The sequence below is a fragment of the Nyctereutes procyonoides genome, unplaced genomic scaffold, assembly GCF_905146905.1.
Source record: "Nyctereutes procyonoides isolate TBG_1078 unplaced genomic scaffold, NYPRO_anot_genome, whole genome shotgun sequence".
In the NCBI taxonomy this organism is placed as follows: Eukaryota; Metazoa; Chordata; class Mammalia; order Carnivora; family Canidae; genus Nyctereutes; species Nyctereutes procyonoides.
The window spans coordinates 53,692,774-53,713,761 of NW_026575142.1; the positions used below are offsets into that span (position 1 = coordinate 53,692,774).

General features: G+C 37.6%; 1 protein-coding gene across 1 annotated transcript in view; it reads left to right on the top strand.

Annotated features, from left to right (window-relative positions):
- IL1RAP (interleukin 1 receptor accessory protein) overlaps positions 1 to 20,988 on the top strand; it is a 116,431-nt gene that overhangs the window by 78,357 nt on the left and 17,086 nt on the right. Inside the window, exons 3-6 of the mRNA XM_055307962.1 lie at positions 2,688 to 2,973; positions 6,388 to 6,574; positions 18,063 to 18,228; positions 19,870 to 19,941. Of these exons, the coding sequence (XP_055163937.1) occupies positions 2,688 to 2,973; positions 6,388 to 6,574; positions 18,063 to 18,228; positions 19,870 to 19,941 (711 nt within the window). The remainder of the gene's footprint in view (positions 1 to 2,687; positions 2,974 to 6,387; positions 6,575 to 18,062; positions 18,229 to 19,869; positions 19,942 to 20,988) is intronic.

A 20,988-nucleotide genomic window follows, 5' to 3' on the forward strand; every position in this document is an offset into this window, starting at 1 on the left:
CTGTCATGCCAAAGCATATTGATACAAATTTTGGAATTAAAAAATGAAATGGAGACTTTTTTTTCTAACAGAAAGTAAATACAATTAGGATGGTTAAACACTGAGAATGGCTTTGCCAATTGTGTTGCGTGCCAGATGTGCCCCCCCTTCCTTTCCTACCTTCCTTTTTCTCTCCCTAATTATTATTTTAATGATATTCACAGCAGATCATTCACAGAGATTTTTTTTTAACACCAATATACTAAAAGGCATATACAAAGATAATTATTTTTGCCTGAACTTTGGTCACACCTATTAGCTCTCCTCTTCAGGAGCCACCACTTTTAAGTATCTTATTTATTTCTTCTGGCATTTCCTATCTATATTTTGCTAATCAATTTGTGTATATTGTTATTTTTCATTTAGTCAACCCTGGGCATTATTTTGTTTACTTTTTAATTCTAGTAAATGAGACCTTTTCTGTCTTACATGCCCATCCCCTTGCCTTTCCCTATCTTTGCTCTCTACATACTAATGTTACAGTATTTTGTTGAATCAATAACCAATTAATTAATATGTCTTCACATATTAGTGAATTATGATTATGTTTACTTCCTTATTTTTGGAAGTTATTAATTGCCTTGCCTTCAGATGCTTACTTTGATTTGGATCTTTGGGTAAGTGTTTTTGTATTTTACAATTGCTTTTTAGCATAATTATCCACAGTGCTAATTTCACCAGATAATTTATTAGTTACAATTATAATTATTTTTAATTGGAGATTTCCATTCCCTTCTACTTACACTGGTTCACCTCCAAACCCTGCTGCAGAGCTGTTAGCCTGGGATCTCCTTCATTGTTATTCTGGGGATTTCCTTGCCCTCTCTCTTGAATTGGATCCTCTCTTCCTTGATCCTGTAGTTTGCTTTTTTTTTCCCTCTCATTTTGGTTACAACAAATCCCTCAGAAGCCTCCTGATGAAGAGCATGTGGGAAGGAAAATTACTGAGTCCTGATGTGTCTGAGGATGCCACCTTCACACTTGATTGTTTCCATGGGTTTAGCTTCAAGGTTGGAAATAATTTCCTTCACCTACATTTGCCTCATTATCTACTAGTTTCTGGTCTTGTTTTGGCAACTTCCAGAACCATTCTAATTCCTATCTTTTGTATGTGATCATTTTTTGTGTCTCCTTTCGTACTGTCTTATAGTTTTTAGGATCTTCCCCTTTTCCACAATTTTATAAAACATTTTTGTGGTGTAAGTCTATTTTCAGTGACTTATTTAATTGATAGTTCTCTTCTGTTGTTGTTTTTTTTTTTTTCTATTGCTGTAGAGGCATAGTCTCTGTGCTTTTGTATTTGCCAGGGCAGAAGAAAAGGGAGCGTGATAAAATATGCTCTAGCCCTTAAAATAATCAACACGTGACACTCACTAGAACCTATTGGCCAAAGTCAGTCACATGGCCTCTCCTTCCGAGGGGCAGAAGAGTATATTCTCACACTCTGCCTGGGAAGAGAACCCGGAGATATTGGGTGAATAGCACTAGTGATTCTTCATCTTGGGGCTGGCAGTTCTTTCTGGGTCTTCCCAGTATTCTGAATTGCACATTGGTGTTCTCTAGCTTTCTTTCACCTGCTGGTTTAGGATTTATCTGTTTGAATGGTCTGAACTCATTACAGCTTGTCAATTTTGATATTGTCATTGTCTTCTCTCCTGTTCTTGCTGTTACTTGGGGTTATGTCTTGAAAAATTATTTTAGTTTTAGTGGAGTTTCGGAAAGGAGTGAAAATGGTTGCATATATTCAGTCTGACATATGTATCTGAAAAACTGGTTGTAATTTCCTACAAACTGAATGAGCTGATTCTGCAACTTTGTAGCTTTAATGAAAATGTATTTGAATAAGCTGGTAAGATAGATGTTTTATTTAAAAAATTACTATCATGTTTCTATTGGTGTGAACAACATCTTATCTTCCCAATTCTTTCTTTGCGTATTGGATTTAAAACGTGTTTCTAAATAAAAGCAGAGCAATTATAAATAATAGCAATTTGTTGAGTCTTGGAAAAGCCAGTCTGTTAAATTTCTCAGAGAACTGTTACTTACTTGGGATTTATTGCTTACACATCCTTCTGCAAGTCATAAAGCTTTAAATTCTTTGCTTTTATCAAAATTAAAGTAGCCACAAATTTAGTTGTTCTCTCAATTATCTGCTGCCACAAAAATGTTGCCTTAACAAACAGCCATAAACTTTAGTGACAAACTTCATTTTATTTAGTTCATACATAGTTTTGCTCATGAATCAGTGATGATGTCTGTGCCTGGGCAGATCAAGCCCCCAAATCAGGAGACCTGGGGAGGATGGAGAATCTTGGAAGCTTGTCTTTTCAGTTATAATTTTCTCCTTAGAAGCACATGACTTCTCTTTCAGGTGAGATTCTTCCCCATGCTGTATAGGGTACAATAGGATCAAGCTGTCAGATCAAATCATTACCCAAGAGGTAATCAGAAGATGATGTAGGAAGATGGAGAAATCATTTCTTCATAGCACAGGTTCCTATTCCATGTGGTTATTATGGAGAGGCTACTGAACATGAGCAGACAAGGGAGATCCTGGAAAAGATTGGATGTTCTGAAAAGGTGTGTTCTCTGCAGATTTTTAAGATGAGATGACTCACTGGCTTTTTCTTTCTTTTTGATTATTCCAGAACGCTGCGATGACTGGGGACTAGATACCATGAGGCAGATCCAAGTGTTTGAAGATGAGCCAGCTCGCATCAAGTGCCCACTCTTTGAACACTTCTTGAAATACAACTACAGCACAGCCCATTCAGCTGGCCTTACTCTGATCTGGTATTGGACGAGGCAGGACCGGGACCTGGAGGAGCCAATTAACTTCCGCCTCCCTGACAACCGCATTAGTAAGGAGAAAGATGTGCTCTGGTTCCGACCCACCCTCCTCAATGACACGGGCAACTATACCTGCATGTTAAGGTAGCCTGATTCTTGGTGGTGACTTTCCCTCTTCCCTTTAGTTCCTGGGCTTTTATCTGGATGATGCATCTGTTGTGTAACTGGGGAAGGGAAGGAAACATCTAGAAAGAGTTACACCTTACCTCAGTGGCTTAGCAGAGGTTTCTTGAAAGAGGTGTGCAGAGAAAATGGTTGTGCTCCTGAGAACTTTTCTATTAGTGGGTTCTTTTTCAAACCCAGACACATACCAAGGTTATCTAATGGTGGAGCCTTGTTTATTTGTTCCTTTTCTCTCATATTAGAACCTGTCTGCCTTTCTGCCCCACCTGGAGGCAAGAATTTCCCTAGACAGTGAGCAAGGTGGAGAGCAGAACCCACCTTTCAAAGTCCTTGACACAGAATAAAGCCTTGGGATGCCTTATGGAAGAAAGAGTTTGGGATATATCTAAAGTGTTTTTAGAACAATACCTTTCAAACCTTTTCACCAAAATTCCCCTACAAAGCAAATAAACACCTTATCACTGGGAATCTAAGAATATAATCCAAAGTATCCCGCTAATCCTGCAAAATTTCTTTCAAATCCACTTTGTTTAATCTTGAAAGTTCATGTAGATTGTGCATTCTACTCTATAATAAACCTTTACTTAGTCTTGTATTACCACAGATTAATATTGTTTTTAATCCGGAAAAAAAAACTTTACCAAAAAAAAAAAAAAAAAAGGTCTCTCTGAAAAATAATGATTTCAAGGCTTAGATCTTTGGCTACTTTTTCCCCAAAGTCCCCTTTTAATTTCCAAGCCTTACTTTGTTTTGTTTTTTAAATTCCCACCTAGCTTATGGATTATGGGTTTTTTGTTTTGTTTTTTTTTTTTATACAGTGTCCTACTATTTAATAGGTGCAATGGTTTGCTAGGGCTACTAAAACAAAATACCACAACTGGTGGCTTAAATAACAGAGATTTGTGTTCCCTCAGCTCTGGAAGCTAGAATTCCAAGATCACAGTGCCAGCAAAGTTGTTCTCATTTATTTCTCCTTGGTTTGTGGATTGCCATCTTCTTTTTATGTCTTCACATGTTCTCCCCTGCTTCATCTCTGTCCTCATCTCCTCTTCTAATAAGCACATCAGTCATATTGGATTAGGGCCCACCATACTCATTTTACCTCAGTTACCTCTTTCAAGACTATCTCCATATGGTCACATTCTGACTTACTGAAGGTTAGGTATTCAACATATGAATTTGGGGGACACAATTCAGCCCATAACAGTAGGGCTGAATGGGGGCACTCGGGTGGCTCAGTGGTTGAGGATCTGCCTTTGGCTCAGGTCATGATCTTGGGTCCTACATCAGGCTCCCCACAGGAAGCCCTCTGCCTCTCTCTGAGTCTCTCATGAATAAATTAATAAAATCTTAGAAAAAAAACAATGGGGCTGAATGATATAACAATACAATAGCATAGAATAATATAATACTAGATAATCCCACACCATCTTCTGAATGCCCTATGTCTCCTCTGGATACTAACTATGCTCTGATGGAGAAATGTGCCTACATTTTGATACATTTAAGCTATGTTGCGATTAAGTGAAAAAGGACCTCTTTGTCACAGAAAGCATTTTCATCATTGTGGCCTTGGGAGTCCCTCAGAACCTCTGAAGGCCCTTTTGAGGTTTCCATCTGATTCTTTAGTTTTATTAGAGTAGATGCTAGACTGTTAGGCTTCCAAAGAGCCTTGTCCACTATTTATGTCCCAAGACAGCTTTGTAGGAGAGGTTAGGGCAGATTATAGTAGAAAGGACACCGAATGATTAGACACGGAAATTAGGCCATCATCCCAGCCCTGACACTACTCAGCTGGTGACCTTAGGCATGTTGGTCTGTGTTTGAGAGCTTTGGCACCTGTATCCACCCAGGGAGAAAATCAGCCTAAATCCTCCTTGAGCTCCTTTTCATCTTTGGCAGTTGTAAATCTGTTAACATTCAACAGGTGAACAACAGGAAATAGCTGGGAAGGGGTCACCAGTAGCTTTCCAGATGATCTTGTTCTCTGCATTTCAATGTTTCATCATCTCTACTTCTGTTTCCTAGTTGTCTAGAGCTCTTCCTCAAACTTTTCTAACCTTCTTTCACATTCCAGGAGCAGCATGGCTGTGAAGGCCTGAGTATTCCTTTAATGCTGTTTGTCAATTTCCAGATGGCCATCTCTTCAGTGTCCCTGTCTGCCTATCTTCTTTGTCCCTAAAGAAAATCCAGAAGTGAACTCTTGTGGGGCCACCAGGAGTTTCCCATTGCCCTGAGGCAATTCCTAAGTGGACCATGACCTTAAACTGAACTGTGTAAAATCAAAGGCCTGATGTCATTAGAGGCCTTAAACTAAGTTTCTGCCTCCCAAATTGTATCACTTGTATTCTTGCTTCAATACTTCACTTAAAATAATATCAAGATTTTACTTTTGAAGCTGGGAAAGTCAGTCCTGCCACTGACTTTCATTATTTTTTTAAGACAGAGAATATATCTCCTGAAGCTGAAAATTACCCCCTATATAATTGCCACCTGTAGAATACTACTTCCATCTGGTAGACCTTTTGCTACTTTTAGGGAATGATTATGGCTGCCATTCTCCCTTCTCCTCTTATTACCATTGTCATAAGCCATCTTTAAATATCCCCTCTTCCCATCTTGTGGAGGGAAATGCTCCCCCCCCACACACACACACTTTATTGTATTTAGTCTCAATTAATTAGTTAATGAGTGATTAATATATGTTTAACCTCTTAAATAGAAATTAAAAGGGTGGACAGTGAATGACCCATTTACTCATCACCTTAAGAAATCAGTTAATTTTATTATCTGTATTTCCTTTATTGTTTTTCTATATGTAGACACATATTTTATATCCATTCCATTCATTTAAGACACATTTATTCAGTGACAGTTTAGACACTGTACTACAAGCAAGGAACAATAGAAAGCACACATGGTCATGCCCCTGTTTGAACTATGATAAATTCAATCAAGGAAATGTCCGAGGTGCTCAGAGAATTGGAGGCCTAATTTAGAGATGGGCGCATAGAGGATGACTTTGAAAGCCTCTGTGTGAAAGGTGGAGTAATGGGAGGGGAAAAGCCCCTCCCCTCCCCAGGCAGACTAAAGGAAAGGACCTGTGTGGACATTCAAACGTAAATACAATTCCCCAGTCATCCTAAAATGTGAATATTTTCACATATAAAGAGTAGTTTATTGTGTCTGTTTTTATTTTGTAATATCAAATTGGTATAGGAGATACTTCCATAACACATTTAATTCTTATGTGAACTGAGGTGTAAATGAAGTCTCAATACATGACATCATTTCACTTAGCTCATTTTATTGTGATGGCTGCATCACATCAAATGCAAAGGAGATTGCCCACTTATTGCATATTTCTCTTTTCAGGAACACTACATATTGCAGCAAAGTTGCATTTCCTCTGGAAGTGGTTCAGAAAGACAGCTGCTTCAATTCCTCCATGAAACTCCCACTGCATAGACTGTATATAGAGTACGGTGTTCAGAAGATCACATGTCCAAATGTAGATGGATTCTTTCCTCCCACTGTCAAACCAACTATCACTTGGTACATGGTAAGCAAACTCAAGAGCATCTTATCATCTCTAAAATGGCAACATTTCTTTGTTGAGTTAATGTTGAAACAGATTTTTCTGGTCAGATTTTTATTTCTTCATTAATAACTTTATGCAAACCTTTTTCCACTTCTTCACTTTGTGCCATTTTTATTTATTTATTTATTTATTTATTTATTTATTTATTTATTTATTTATTTATTTTTGAGCCGTTTTAAAGGAAGTGGTAGAGGATACTTTCCCTCACTTCACCATTTCCTAAATTATATTCCCTGGACAACTAGAATTACCACGTTTCTATTAACTTCCTATGAGATACCACTTGAGAAATGCTTGTGCACTTCTACTCACTGCTGAGCAGGTCAGAAGCTGCTCACTTGTCTGGTGAATATCAACCCCTGGATTAGTCAACACTGGATTCTGTTATTTGTATGTGTTCTTGTATTTACTTTCATTTGTGGGCTTGGTCTATCTGTGGTCTCTTCCACATCTGAGGGACTTTGGAAAGTGTTTAATCAAAAAGTGTTGGGAGGTGGCACCTGTGGCAGCAGCCTTGGTTTTTAATATCCTCAAAAATCCACTTATGCCAAAGCTAAAATTCCTGGATAACATGTGGAACAAAACTCAGTGATGAATTGCCCACAAGAATCACTTTCAACGAAGTGAGCAAAACAAACCACATATAGAACCAGCATGTAGGAAAGGAGGCAGATGGAAGTAATGTGGTCTCTGGCAGACTAGAAAATAAGGAACCAGTGGTATTCACTGTAAAGTATGGTGGGCCAATGTGAGAACAGAGGCTGAAATCAGGGGAAGTTTTGCTCTCTAATAGAGGGTGAGTCCAAGAGGCCCATAGTAAGAAATTCTGAAGGGCCTGAGATTGTTCTAATGCCTCAGAACTCTGAAAAACTGCCACCCAACTGAGAACAAGTGGCTAGGAGTGTGATTGAAAGTAAACAGGATCAGGAAAATATAGAGGAAGGAAAGAGAAGGATCAGCTAAACATGGAAGAGCAGAATAGGCTCCGAAATTTGGAAGAGGGATCTCTGTGAAGTTAGAAAACCCTGCCAAATTCTAAAGCTCAGAAAAAGAGTTTTACCTAAAAATGAACAACAAAAAATAAACATGGTTAGGGGCACCTGGGGGCTCAGTTAGTTAAGAGTCCAACTCTTGATTTTGGCTCAGGTCATGATCTCTGGGTCATGAGATCGAGCCCCAGGTCAGGCTCCATGCTCAGTGCAGAACCTGCTTGGCATTCTCCCTCTGTCCCTCCCCCTGCTACAGGTGCTCTCTCACTTTAAATAAAGAAAAATAAAATAAAAAAAAGAACCAATGTAAAAACCCATTCAACTTTATAAGAAAAAGGAAAATAAAAAGCAGAAACACATTTCTACCAAAAAAGAAAAAGCATGCAGAAGGACATAATGTGACTTACTATTTCAAAAATGAGCTAAGAGATATTATGAAATGAGATGAGAAAGAATAACATAGATAAATAAGAATTCAAAAAATCCAGAAATTAGGGATGCCTGGGTGGCTCAGTGGTTGAGCGTCTGCCTTTGGCTCACAGAGTGATCCTGGGGTTCTGGGTTGGAGTCCCGCATTGGGCTCCCTGCAGGGAGGCTGCTTCTCCCTCTGCCTGTGTCTCTGCCTCTCTCTCTCTCTGTGTCTCTTATGAATGAATGAATGAAAGAAAGAATGAATGAATAAATAAATAAATAAATCTTTAAAAAATAAAAGAAAGTCCAGAGATTAGAAGGTTGGAAAGAAGGAAACAAATCATTTCAAAAAGGAAGCTAAAGCTAAGAGGGACAGAACCGCCAATGAATATGATAAATAATGCCTGAAGATAAAAGAAAGTGGAAGAGGGAAAGAATTTAAATTAGAAAATAAACGATGAATAAAAATAAGAGGGTTACAATGGCTATACTAGTAACACATAAAGTAGACTGTAGACAGTGAGTATTACCAGTGATAAAGAGGACTTTTTAAAAGGGCCAATTCATCAAGAAGTCATAAAAATAGTACAAGTATACATGCCTGACAGCAATGTGTCCAAATTCATGAAGCAAAAGCTGACAGATTTAAAAGAAGAAATAGGCAATTCATAATCATAGTTTAAAATGTTCGCATCCAACAGTTTGTCTTTAATGAAATGACTTAGGAGCCAACTTTGGAGTTTTCCATTGACCAATAACGGAACAATTTGAACTTCAGTAAGGCTGTTAATCACTATGGGTCGAATTTTATGAACGAAATTTAAATCCGTAAGTTCATAGTGATATTTCAGAGTAATTGGTCACATTTGGTGGATGATAGGAAATCAATTTGTTATCTTGAAAACTGGTAACGGGGAAAAAATCAAATATTTAGTCTGCCTCTCCTATAAGAAATGTCCACTGGGTAATGAAATAGTGTAGAGAAGTGTGTTTTTATAAAAGTATATAATCGTTTTGCAGCCCTTAATGAATTAATAAATCTTAGCATGGAGCACCAATGTCTGTACTATCATAAGAAAGGAAAGAGCTAGACATAGTCCTTATGAAAGAATAAAATATCACTTATAATTGTGCCAAATGGATTAAACCTGAGTCTGATAAAACCTTCGGATCCTGCTGCCATTTTGCAGGGTATATAGAGAACAGAGGAATGTATTAATCTATACCATGAGTTTGCAGTCAGCAAAATCCAGACTGAAAAATTCTTTTTTTTAAATCTTTTTTTTTAATTTTTATTTATTTATGATAGTCACACACACAGAGAGAGAGAGAGGCAGAGACATAGGCAGAGGGAGAAACAGGCTCCATGCACCGGGAGCCTGACGTGGGATTTGATCCCGGGTCTCCAGGATCGTGCCCTGGGCCAAAGGCAGGCGCTAAACCGCTGCGCCACCCAGGGATCCCCAGACTGAAAAATTCTATAGGCCAAATGTCCTGGGTTATTCAACAGGTAAATTACAGGAAAAAGAAAGACATGATGTGGGAATGTGTAAATTAAGAGAAACATGTAAGACGCATTTAACAATGCATGAGACTATAGTGTCTAAGGATGCACATGTAGGCGATAAGATCATAAATCAAAGTAAGAAATTGATTTTACTGTGAAAGTATAGATAGTGGCTACTTTGAAGGGGGTAGTGAAAGAGCTGTGACTGACATGGGCCATGTAGAAGCCTTCAGGGGTGGCTAGTAATGTGCTATTCCTGGACCTGAGGGTGCTTACGAAGGTATCTGCTTTATAATATGTGAACTCGTATATACATTTGAGTGTTTTTTGTATATATCATATGTTATAATAAAATGACTAAGAAAAAGGGAGGGAAGGAGGAGATAAAGAGAATGAGAGAGAGAGAGAGAGAGAGACTGATTTAAGATATAGAACAAGTTGCAATATATGGACCTTAATTAGATTGTGTTTTATTCAAACTATAAAACAAGTTATGAGAAAATCGGGGAACTCTGAACACAGAATATTGGGAATACAATGAGTTATCATTACTTTTTAAATTGTGATAACAGTACGATAGATATACTTGTCATTGGAGATACACGTAGAAATATTTACAAGTGAGTTTCTATAATATTTGTGATTTGCTTCGCAATAATTTTGGGGTACAATGAGTGGGTGTAGATGAAACAAGACCTAACCTGAATTTATACTTTTGAGGCTAGGTACAGGTACAGATGATCATTGTATATTCTTTGATTGTAATGTTCCATAGTAAAAAGCAAAAAAAAATGATTAAAAGAATAATTTTAACATCAATAAGTGTAATGTATTTTCCAATTTAAAAAATGTATTCTTCTATTTTCCTGCTATTGAGTTCTCATCTCTCACCTTGTTCAGTTTTCAAACCATTGAAAAATAATTTTTTAAAATTAATTTTCATTGAAAATAATTTTTAAACCATTGAAAAGATAATAATTTGATTTCCTTAAATATTCTGTAATTTTCCTTCCTTTTTTCTTGATGCATTACCTATCTGGAATGCCCCTCTTCTTTCTTTAGAATTACCATCTTTAGTCTACCATCTTTCCAGCTACAAATAATCTTTTCCTAAATCTTTTCCTATAATCCCACAGCTACTTATTTATGCTTATGTCTTTTCACATCCTTATTTTTTATGCCACTTTTCACATCCTTTATTGTTTTAGGATATTGTTTTATGTATACAGTTATCCATGTATACATTCAACAGCTGCTGAAGATCAGTTGTATTCAATGCCATATATGTCGGGGGGTTGGGGGAACACAGTGATGAATGAGATATATGTCCTACCCTCCATGGTTCCCAAAAGATTAGACAAGTTTATAAATATGAATTCTCATTCTTATAAAAAAGTAGAATTCTTAGTTCTACAAGAGTGCCAAAGAGAGTTAATTGTTGGTTCTAAGAACAGGGGAAAATCTCACATGCATGTACCCTATGAGTTGACTACTTCTTGAGGGTGAAGTTATGGCATACCCATCTCTATATCTTCAATGATTTCCAGATTTTTGGTTTTCCTGATTGGATGAATGTTGGTGCTATTAACCAAGATATGAAACAGCAGAGAAGGAACAGGTTTGGGGGCATGTAATGGATTTCGATAATATCATATGGTGTTAGAAGTGTCTGTGAGATAGCTAGGTAGCAGTGACCTGTAGATCATGGCCTCATGTGTATGGGTCTGAAGCTTAGAAAAAAAATCAAAACTGGAGACAGAGAGTCAGATGCATCTATCTGACAGTTGAATCCCTTAAGAAGAAGATAGAGAAAAAAAGAAAAAAAGAAGAAGATAGAATAAAATGATAAAGGAAAAGGGCTAGGTCAAAATCTAGAGAGAATGTTCATGGGGTGAAGGAAGGCAAGAAGCCTAGAAAGAAGATCAAGGAAAAAAGTCATAGCAGTGAAACCATTGCCATGGTGGATACCCAACAATGTGCAGGTGACTAAAAAGGACAACTAATAATCAGACATCCTTCCTATTTTATGATTATGAAGAGGTTGCTATTGATGATGTGTGCTATGCTGCTTTTTATTTCTCCATCGTTGAGTAATCCGACTGATCCCTTTAATCCGGAGAGTTCTGCAATCTTGGGAACAAAATCAGGGTTCTTGGCAGGGGTTCTTCACTGTATGGCAATGCTGACAATGCTTTCTATTCCCTACCTTCTGCACTCACCCCCTGCATCTGCCTGGGTATCTTGGCCCTCCTACAATAGTTCCCTTTCAGTTATTATCATCCGATTTCTCTACTTTAACTTTGGGAAAGTAGTCTCTTTTAGTAATAACTGTGAGAGTTAAGACACATTAATCAGTTCCAGCAAATTTGTTTTCCTGTTGTCGGGAAGCGAAAACTGATGAATTGAACGAAGGAAGAGGAAACTAACATTTCTTGCATTTTCGTAGTAAAATACATTGTACTGGGTACTTTATATGTTGTATGTAATACTCACCACAATCCTTCAGGGTTGATATCATTAGGGACCAGAGGCTCAGAGAGGTAAACAATAATAGCTGACATTTACTGAGCACAAGAATTCTTCCAAATGTTTGATTATTTTAATACTCTCAACATGAAGTAGGCTGTATTACTTTCTCCATTTTATCAGTAAGAAAGCCCAAATACAGAGCAGTTGAGAGATTTTGCCAGAGTTGGTCCCAGAGTTGGGATCCAAGATTTAACCCTATGCTATTTATGTCAAGAGACTAGTTTTACATTATTTTGTATAGTTTACTGGAAACAATCCAGCCAATGATGGGAGAATCTGGGATTTCTAGCCACTTTCGTTAGATTCCAAAGCTTAAACTCTCCAGAAATGGCACAGAGAGGGTGCTCTAGTCCTTATTTCTGGAGCATGAGGTCCTTTAAAGGGCAGAGCCATCCTTGCACACAAATTAGGTCACAAGGGAGACTGTGGACCATAAGGAAACCTGTGGATAGAGCACTCAGTAAATCAGAGGGGGCTCAGAAAACTGCGATTGATGGGAACAGAAAAACAGAAGTTTCTCTTTCAGAGTTGCAGAGGAAATAGGGCAGGATTGAATTTTTCTTCTCTACATGTCTTCTTTCCTGCTCTCCTCTGTGTGGCAGGGTGTTCTTCGGTCTGGGCCCAGAATTCATAGTTCTCTAATTCAACAATCCTGTGAGTTAAATTGATGTTCAGTAAATGTTTGTCAATGAGCCAGGTTTTGTTACTAGCCTGGAAAGCAAAACATGGTTCGAAAGTGATTGACTGAATTTCAAATAGCCAGCTTATAAAAGAACTTCTGGAACACAACACATGTACAATTTGAAGGCTGCCTGCTTATGCACATAGCGACTTCCAAATACATAGGTATAAAGACACAGGTAAGTGTGATCCTGTCGTTGTTACTATTTTTATTGGATTTACTCAGAGACCGAAGCTTAAAATATGGCAGGCCATCCTAACTGTCATGCTACTGGATCATTCCTTGTCCTCATTGTTATAATTGGATATTTGAATATTTTTCTCTAAAGACACTTGTAAAACAAAGGCAACTGTTCTCCTTACTGAGGATCAGAGGAACCACTTTAGTGGATGTTTTGGAAATTACCTCTATAGCAGCTGTTGAAATTCTGTCAACTGCTATTTAGCAGGATAGATACCATTCTGGATCTCACCTTGCAAAAAGCTGGTTTTCCTTGTACTCAGTGTGATCATTAAAATTGGAATGTTATCTCCACCTCTGATTTTCAGTGTGAGGTTAATCAGAAGTGGCCAGATATTGTTTATACATTGCTCAGAAAATTGAGAAACCTTGGTTTTTTCTGACAAAGGGCTATCAGGAAAGCACATTTCTGAAAGAACGCCAGCCTCGGCCTTCTGGTTGGCATGGCACATATTGTTAAGTTCGTCCAAGGTCTAGGTAATAAACTTAATATTAAGGTGAGTGCTTGTTTCAATCTGATCCGACATCTTAGTTTGATTATCTCTTTCCTATCTCTGTAGTCCCTATGTAGTGATTCTTAACCTTTTGGTATTAAGGAAGTATGTGGGGCTCTCCAGGTGGCTCAGTGGATTAGTGCCTGCCTTTGGCCCAGGCCGTGATCCTGGAGTCCTGGGATCAGGTCCCGCATTGGGCTCCCTGCATGGAGCCTGCTTCTCCCTCTGCCTGTGTCTCTACCTCTCTCTCTCTCTCTCTCTCTCTCTCTGTGTGTGTGTGTGTCTCTCATGATAAATAAATAAAATCTTTAAAAAAATAAAGGAAGTATATATCATATTTTCTTTCTGAGCCATATACACTTAATTATATATATGTATGTATGTATGTATGTATATACACACAGCATTTTACGTATAGTTTCAGGGCTTCTGAGGAGTTAAGTTACACCCTTTAAACTTAAACCCCATTCAAATATCTGTGAAACCTTGAAGCTGACTTAGGCTGAATGAGTCACCCACTCTATATTTTGATAGCACTTGAATTAGACCTCATGTTTGTTACTATAATAATTGCATTTCTCTCTTCTGTACTGGGTAGTGACTCTCTCTTTCTAACCCTTGAATAACAAGCATGCAGCACAAAACAGAGCCAGTATACTTTGTGTTTAGGGATTGATTCAATAATTTAGTGAATTGGACTGGACTGGGAAATTCCGTAGGAATTCGGGCCATTTCTGTTTTTACTGTCTGCTGTATGCCCAGCTCCTAACACAGTACTTGTCACATGGGAGGGATTTTGTAAGTATTTGTTGAGTAAACATTGGATGACACAGGTCTATTCACTGAAAGTGACTGGTGGATAGAATTCCTGTAAGATTTTGTGAACAAGAATCATGCATTTCATAGCTGCCTAATCTTGGGTGCAAAAATGGCAATAGATGTTCCTAACTCTTCTAATGTTATACCTCAAAACTCTTTGTATCCTCACTCCATTTCCCTACCCATCCTACCACTCCCCCACCCCATGTCTTACATTCCTTATAGTCATCCTCTTGTTTTCATGAGTACCATTTGAGCTTTCAACTCCATGTCTTGTGTCTTTCTCTCTCTCATTCATATTTCTGACCACACAACACAAATGTATTGAGTGTTTACCATGTGCCAAGTATTGGGCACTGTCCACATGGACAGCAAGTACCTGGCCACCCCCCACTTGCTGCTAGGAGTAAGTTTTCTAAAGGAAGAAATAAGCATGAAAAGAGATCACCATAATAAAGTTGGTAAAGGACTAACACAGAGGGCAAAAATGCTATTAGAGGATAAGAGTTGTTGTTGTTGTTGTTGTTGTTTTTACATTAGTCCCTGGAATGTCACTCTCCCACATCTCCCCTCCTCCCACATAGCTTGTTATATGTCTAGCTGCCCTTTAAGAATCCAGCCCACATCTTCCTTCTTCAGGAAGTTTTGCGGAATGGTTTCTGCTTAATATTTTCCCCTACTCCCTCACCCCAATTTGCTTTTTATAGCATTTGTTGCAATTCTCCCCTAGACTACATGCCTCTGGGTCAGCAACTGTACCTTTTCCATTTTTGTGCCCTTGTTCAGTTCTTTAAAAGTGGTAGTTTATTGAATGGAAATATGTGTCCTTTTTTGGTCACGACATTCCTCCCACTTACACCCCACACTTCAGCACATGGTTTATTTCCTCTCAAAGATCTCAAAGTCATTTCTCGTGCTGTTCTTTACCTCCTATATTTTGTGGTAGGCTGCCATGGCTACCACTATGCATTGGAAAAGTTGTTCTCCTGTCTAACTTCCCTCTTTTGAATTCAAAATGAGGAACTGATTGGTCAACTAAACGGATGACTTGTTTTCTAGCCAGACAAGTGTTTGCTTCACAGTGGACATCAACTTATGTTAACCATTTCTCATATTTGTGAACTTGTTTTTCCTCTTTGGGTATCTAGATTTTTGTTTGTATCTTTTTTTTTTCTGGATTCCAAATGAATGATTTTGAAATCTGCAGTATTTACTTTTAGGAATACTTTATTGTGTCTAAAAACATACTGTGAAAAAAAATAAAAACATACTGTGTGGGGCACCTGGGTGGCTCAGTTGGTTGAGTGTCTGCCTTTGGCTCAGGTCATGATCCTGGCATCCTGAGATGGAGCCCTGTGTCAGGCTCCCTGCTCAGTGGGGAGTCACTTCTCCCTCTGACCCTCCCTCTACTCGTGCTCTTAGTCTCTCTCTTTCAAATAAAATCTTTAAAAAAAAAGCATTTCTTCATATTTGTAGCACATATTTTGAATCCTAAAACAAATGTGTTTTAAATAGTTTTTACATAAATGATGCTTGATAAGTCAAAAAAATAAGTTTCTTTTAGTACATTCTTAAGAAGTGCTGTTGACAAGTTCAGTACTAATTATTAAGTTCTTATCCTGAACAGTATGCTTTTCCAGTTTATCACTAACTGGGGGAATTGACCTCATATAAATAATAGAGCCATAGCACACTATTAACACTGGGACTGGCCCAGGTGTGGCATATGCAGGACCACAGGATAGGGTAGGGAGACACTGTCAGGTAGGATTAAAAGCAAAGGCCTCAAAACTGCTAGATCCAAATTTAAATTTTAGCTCTGATACTACTTAGCTCTATGACATTGGCAATCACATAACCATTCTAGGTCTTTATAGCCTCATCTATAAAATGGGCAAAAGGGTGTTCCAAACTCGTGAAGTTGGAATATGGGCCAGATGGGATAATGGAGTACATGTAAATACCTGTGTCAGTATTTTTTCCGCCCAACTACTCCCAAAGAGAGGCGTTTATTCTTAGTTAAGAAGCTAGTGAAAAACCTTTGTTCATTTGTCTGGAAAACTGAGTTTTAGCTTTGTTCTGTGTTATCTAAAATACCTCTTTATCTGTCTTTCTCATTATTTTTTCCCACCTGTAAAACTAGAGCATATTTAGTCTGATCTGTCTATTTCATGGGGATATAAGAACAGCTAAGCTAACAAATGAGAGAAGAAAATAGCTTTGAACTGTTTAAATGAAAGGTGCCACAAAAATCAAATAGAGTTTTATAGATAGTCTAAATTCAATTTAAACCAAATCTGACATAAATTCATTCTAAGAGTACAGGTCTCTGTGTCCTTACGCTTTGTGATAATCTAAGAGCACTGAAATATTTTGCTGATGTGACAAGTGTCTAGAAACACTGCTTATCAAAACAGGATAAATTGCATTCAGAAAATAACTGAGCATATAACAACTTCCTCTTGAAAATCATCTGTGTGAATCAAATGTGTAGTGATATTTTTAAAAGACATGTTCCTATGACAAAGAATTGCAAAATATGCTGTTCAGTGTAACTGTCATATTTCAAAACACATGCTCCAGGAATTGAAGTGAGAAAACCTTCTGTATTCAGGAATCAAAGTTAAATATATAAATACAGTAAATCTAAAGTACAAGCCAATAATAGCCTCCCTGAATTTTCAAGATCTAAAAAACCTAAGACATGACCCAGTCTGTTTTGTCACAGATTAATTATTGATTTCTTAAAGAAAAACAAAGTTTGGGATCCCTGGGTGGCGCAGCGGTTTGGCGCCTGCCTTTGGCCCAGGGCGCGATCCTGGAGACCCGGGATCGAATCCCACATCGGGCTCCCAGTGCATGGAGCCTGCTTCTCCCTCTGCCTGTGTCTCTGCCTCTCTCTCTCTCTCTCTGTGACTATCCTAAGTAAATAAAAATTATGTAAAAAAAAAAAACTTAAAAAAAAAGAAAAGAAAAACAAAGTTTTTCTAAAAGTAAACGTTCCACATATAATTTTGTCGCAGTTGATATTAGTGGGGCTCAGAGAGTCAGAATAGGATTCTGGTTATGTTGAATAAGACAATCTCAAAATTGTATAAATCAGCAGAAGTATATAAAAATGTAACTTGGATTAAAAATATATTTAACTCTTGGTGTAAGACGCATAAAATATCTTTTAGTTTTAGATTCTGAAGTGTATAATATTTGATAATATAAAAGAGGAGGATAAGTAGAAGGAAAACCCAAAAAAGTTCAGCAGTGGTAGACAGAGTGATTCAACAGAGCAATCAATACTGAAACCAGACACCTAAGGTGAGGCAATTGTCAGAGTGGTTGGCATCACAAATTAACATAATTAGTGAACGAATGTGGAAAAATGAAAAATAAGTGTTTCTTAAATAGCAGCACATGAACTTGCTTAAGTTGCCTTAATCGTTTTTCAAAACTTTAACCTTGTTTCATTATGAGCACAGTATTTCCAGAATTCAAATACTGAATCTTGAGACAGGAAGTTTGTGCTTTTAAATTCATATCTCAGTTCAGAAATCCTGTTTTCCTTTTGCAGAAAGCATAATGAGACTTTACGTTCATTCTTTGCAGAAACATTGTCAAATACTTGACCAACTAGTTTGTAAAAGGTACAACCAGCATAGATATTTGTATGTTCTGTGCAAAATTAGATGAGTGTGTGTGTGTGTGTGTGTATACACACACACACATTTGTATATTTTCTATACATGTAGCTAAATACTGAACATCTTTCTTTTACTTCTTCTAGGGCTGTAAGAAAATAAAAAACTTTAATAATGTGATACCTGAAGGCATGAACTTGAGTTTTCTTATAGCCTTGGTTTCAAACAATGGAGATTACACGTGCGTTGTTACATATCCAGAAAATGGGCGTATCTTCCATCTGACTAGGACTCTGACTGTAAAGGTGGTAGGTAAGCATGATTTTATATTAAGTGTGCACAACAAAAATGTGACAATTCTGTTTTGGCTCTTGATAGTTCATTACAAAGATGTGTGTCAATTTTATGAGAAAAGAGGTTTATCATTTTTGTTCACTGCACTATCCCTAGAGCCACAACAATTCTACATCCACAGTAGGGATTCAGTAACTATTGGCCGACTGAATGAACCAATATGTGAATGAAGGCAGGCAGTTTGGAGAGTGAAAAGAGTGTCAGAGGCATCTAATATGACTTTGATAAGGGTCTGAGTCTCCTTATCTGCACTCTAGTGCTAAGCGTATCTAACATGGTACAGCATACAGCATGGTACAGCATATATGGATTTTATAAACCTTAGAGATTTTATAGATCTTAGAAATGCTCTGTGAGTTAGTGGAATAAGTGATTCCAAATCCTAGATTTCTGCTTCTTGGTTCAGGGCTTTCTATGCTAGTCTGACACCAGATTCAGCATAATTTTTAGGGGCTCTAACATAATAGTGCAAATAAAATTCAAATTGAAAAATTTTGTAATCACCTCTCCTCTTCCTCTGCATACTTTTGGAATAATGCTGAGCTGGGAACTAATTCAGTAGAAAAACCAGGCTAAATTTGGTACCTGACATGAATGATAACCTAATCTTAAATTCCTCTTGGCAATCATTTATGATACAGATACTTAAATATATCCCTTTTTGGAAAGTTGGGAACAGGAATGCTTGGTCACCTTGATTTATAGATAGAGAAGTTGACAGACATTGACATGGGGTAGGGTTTTTATCCAACTTTTAAACAACCCAAGTTTGTTTTTAAAGCTGTGAAGTACTGAGTACTTATCATATACTAGTAGGATGCTTTAATATGCATTACTTAATTTAATATGCATGACTTAATTTAATCCTTGTAATGAACCTGTGCAGTGAGTTTAATTATCCTCATTTTAGAGGTGAGGAAAATTAGCTTCTCAAAGATTAAGCAAAAAAACAGAGTCATATGGTTAGTCAATGACCAAGTAAGGAAAAGAGCCCTGGTCCTTAAATCTTTGAAGCCTCTATATTTAAACACTACTGTATAAAACCCCTTCAGGATATTTTTCTTTCAATTTAGAAATATAGAATGTTATAAAGAGCAGCGATCCTGAGAATGGTCAACTGCTACAGGCACTGGGTAGACTTACGTGCTGGCCTCAGAGTTGTGATTTTGAATTTTCCATTTACTTATTCATTCATTTAATATTTACTTCTTTAACCAGGTCCCATACTAGCCACTCTGGGCATGTTCTGGAGAAATATATAGAAAAGAAACAATTGAGTAAGACAGGAAAGCAATTTATTTTATAGTGTGGGAAGGGTATTTCATGTAAGCTTTGGGAAGCAAAAACACTGGCTAAATCTCTGTCCTGAAACATGGAGGCTACTTACTACCTTATGCTTGTCTCTTTGCTTGTTTAAATGAATGAAGTGTCGTAAATGACTCTACACTGAGCTGTGGGTCTGTGCGGGAAGAATTGACAAACTATGCCAGGAAGTTGGGCAAAACTTTACAAAAGAGCAGCTCTTGGAAATAGGTTATGAGAAATGAGGGCTATGTGATTTACCATCATTTCCTTTTTGTTTCTTCCTCCCGAAAACAGGCTCTCCAAAAGACGCATTGCCTCCTCAGATCTATTCACCAAATGATCTTGTGGTCTACGAGAAAGAACCGGGTAATTAGAGCTGTGCCTTTTAATTTCAGTTAGATTGTCTTAATGACAAGGAATAAACATTTTATTCCTTTATGCATGCAAATAAAGGAAACACATAAATTGAAACTGAAATGTCTTCAGAAACCAAGGCAGCTCCTCTATGGATCTCTGAGGCAGCTCTGGGATGCTCAGCTTCTCTCTCCGCAGCTGCTCCCTTCTTCCCCTGCAATGGCTCCCCTCTCCTGATTAGTGATTTCTGTCTGATGTACACATTAGTTTGCACATGGCTTGGGTTTGCCAAGATTGCAACATGAACACAAGGCATCCTCTAAGCTTCCATTGCTGAGGGGCCAGGGTGGGAGCTCAGAGACAAGACTATGAATTTAATGGGTAACAACTGGTCGAACTAGTACACCCTGATCAACGTGCCAGCGGATGTTTCCTATGGCTTTCTGGGTCTCCTTTTATTTTTTCATTTTCATAATTTTCCATTCTGGACAAAAATCATTTGTGACCGACTGAATAAAGCATCATTTGTTATTCGCCTCCCACAGTTAAGCTGAAAACCATAGAAAATTTAAGGATTTTCTGTATTGTATCCTTTACAATAAATTCACTCCAAACCCAATGAAAGGTGTAAAAGAACATATTTTTCAAATATACTAAAGATAAAAGAAGTCATGATCAAAATGTAGGTAGAGAACAATGGTGCCCTCCTACAACTAAAATAAGGTTGCAGATAGTGAGCTGCCTGCTAAAACAAACAAAAACAAACAAACAAAACAACAAAAAAGAAAACAACAACAAAAAAATCCCACACATAAAAATGAAGAATACACAGAAAGGTCTGCCAACCCCAAATTTCCAACCACATTTCCAAGAATTCATAGTGGCTTTCTATAGTAATATGAACATTCTTCCTGCTATTGGGGTAAACCCTTACTAATGATCTATTATATTTTATCTACCTACCATATGGTTACAGAATCTATGTTCTGCTTACCTTCCTGCATATTAATACAGAAACTGAAAGAAAAAGTGTAAGCCCTATGCATTAGAAGAGGGGAC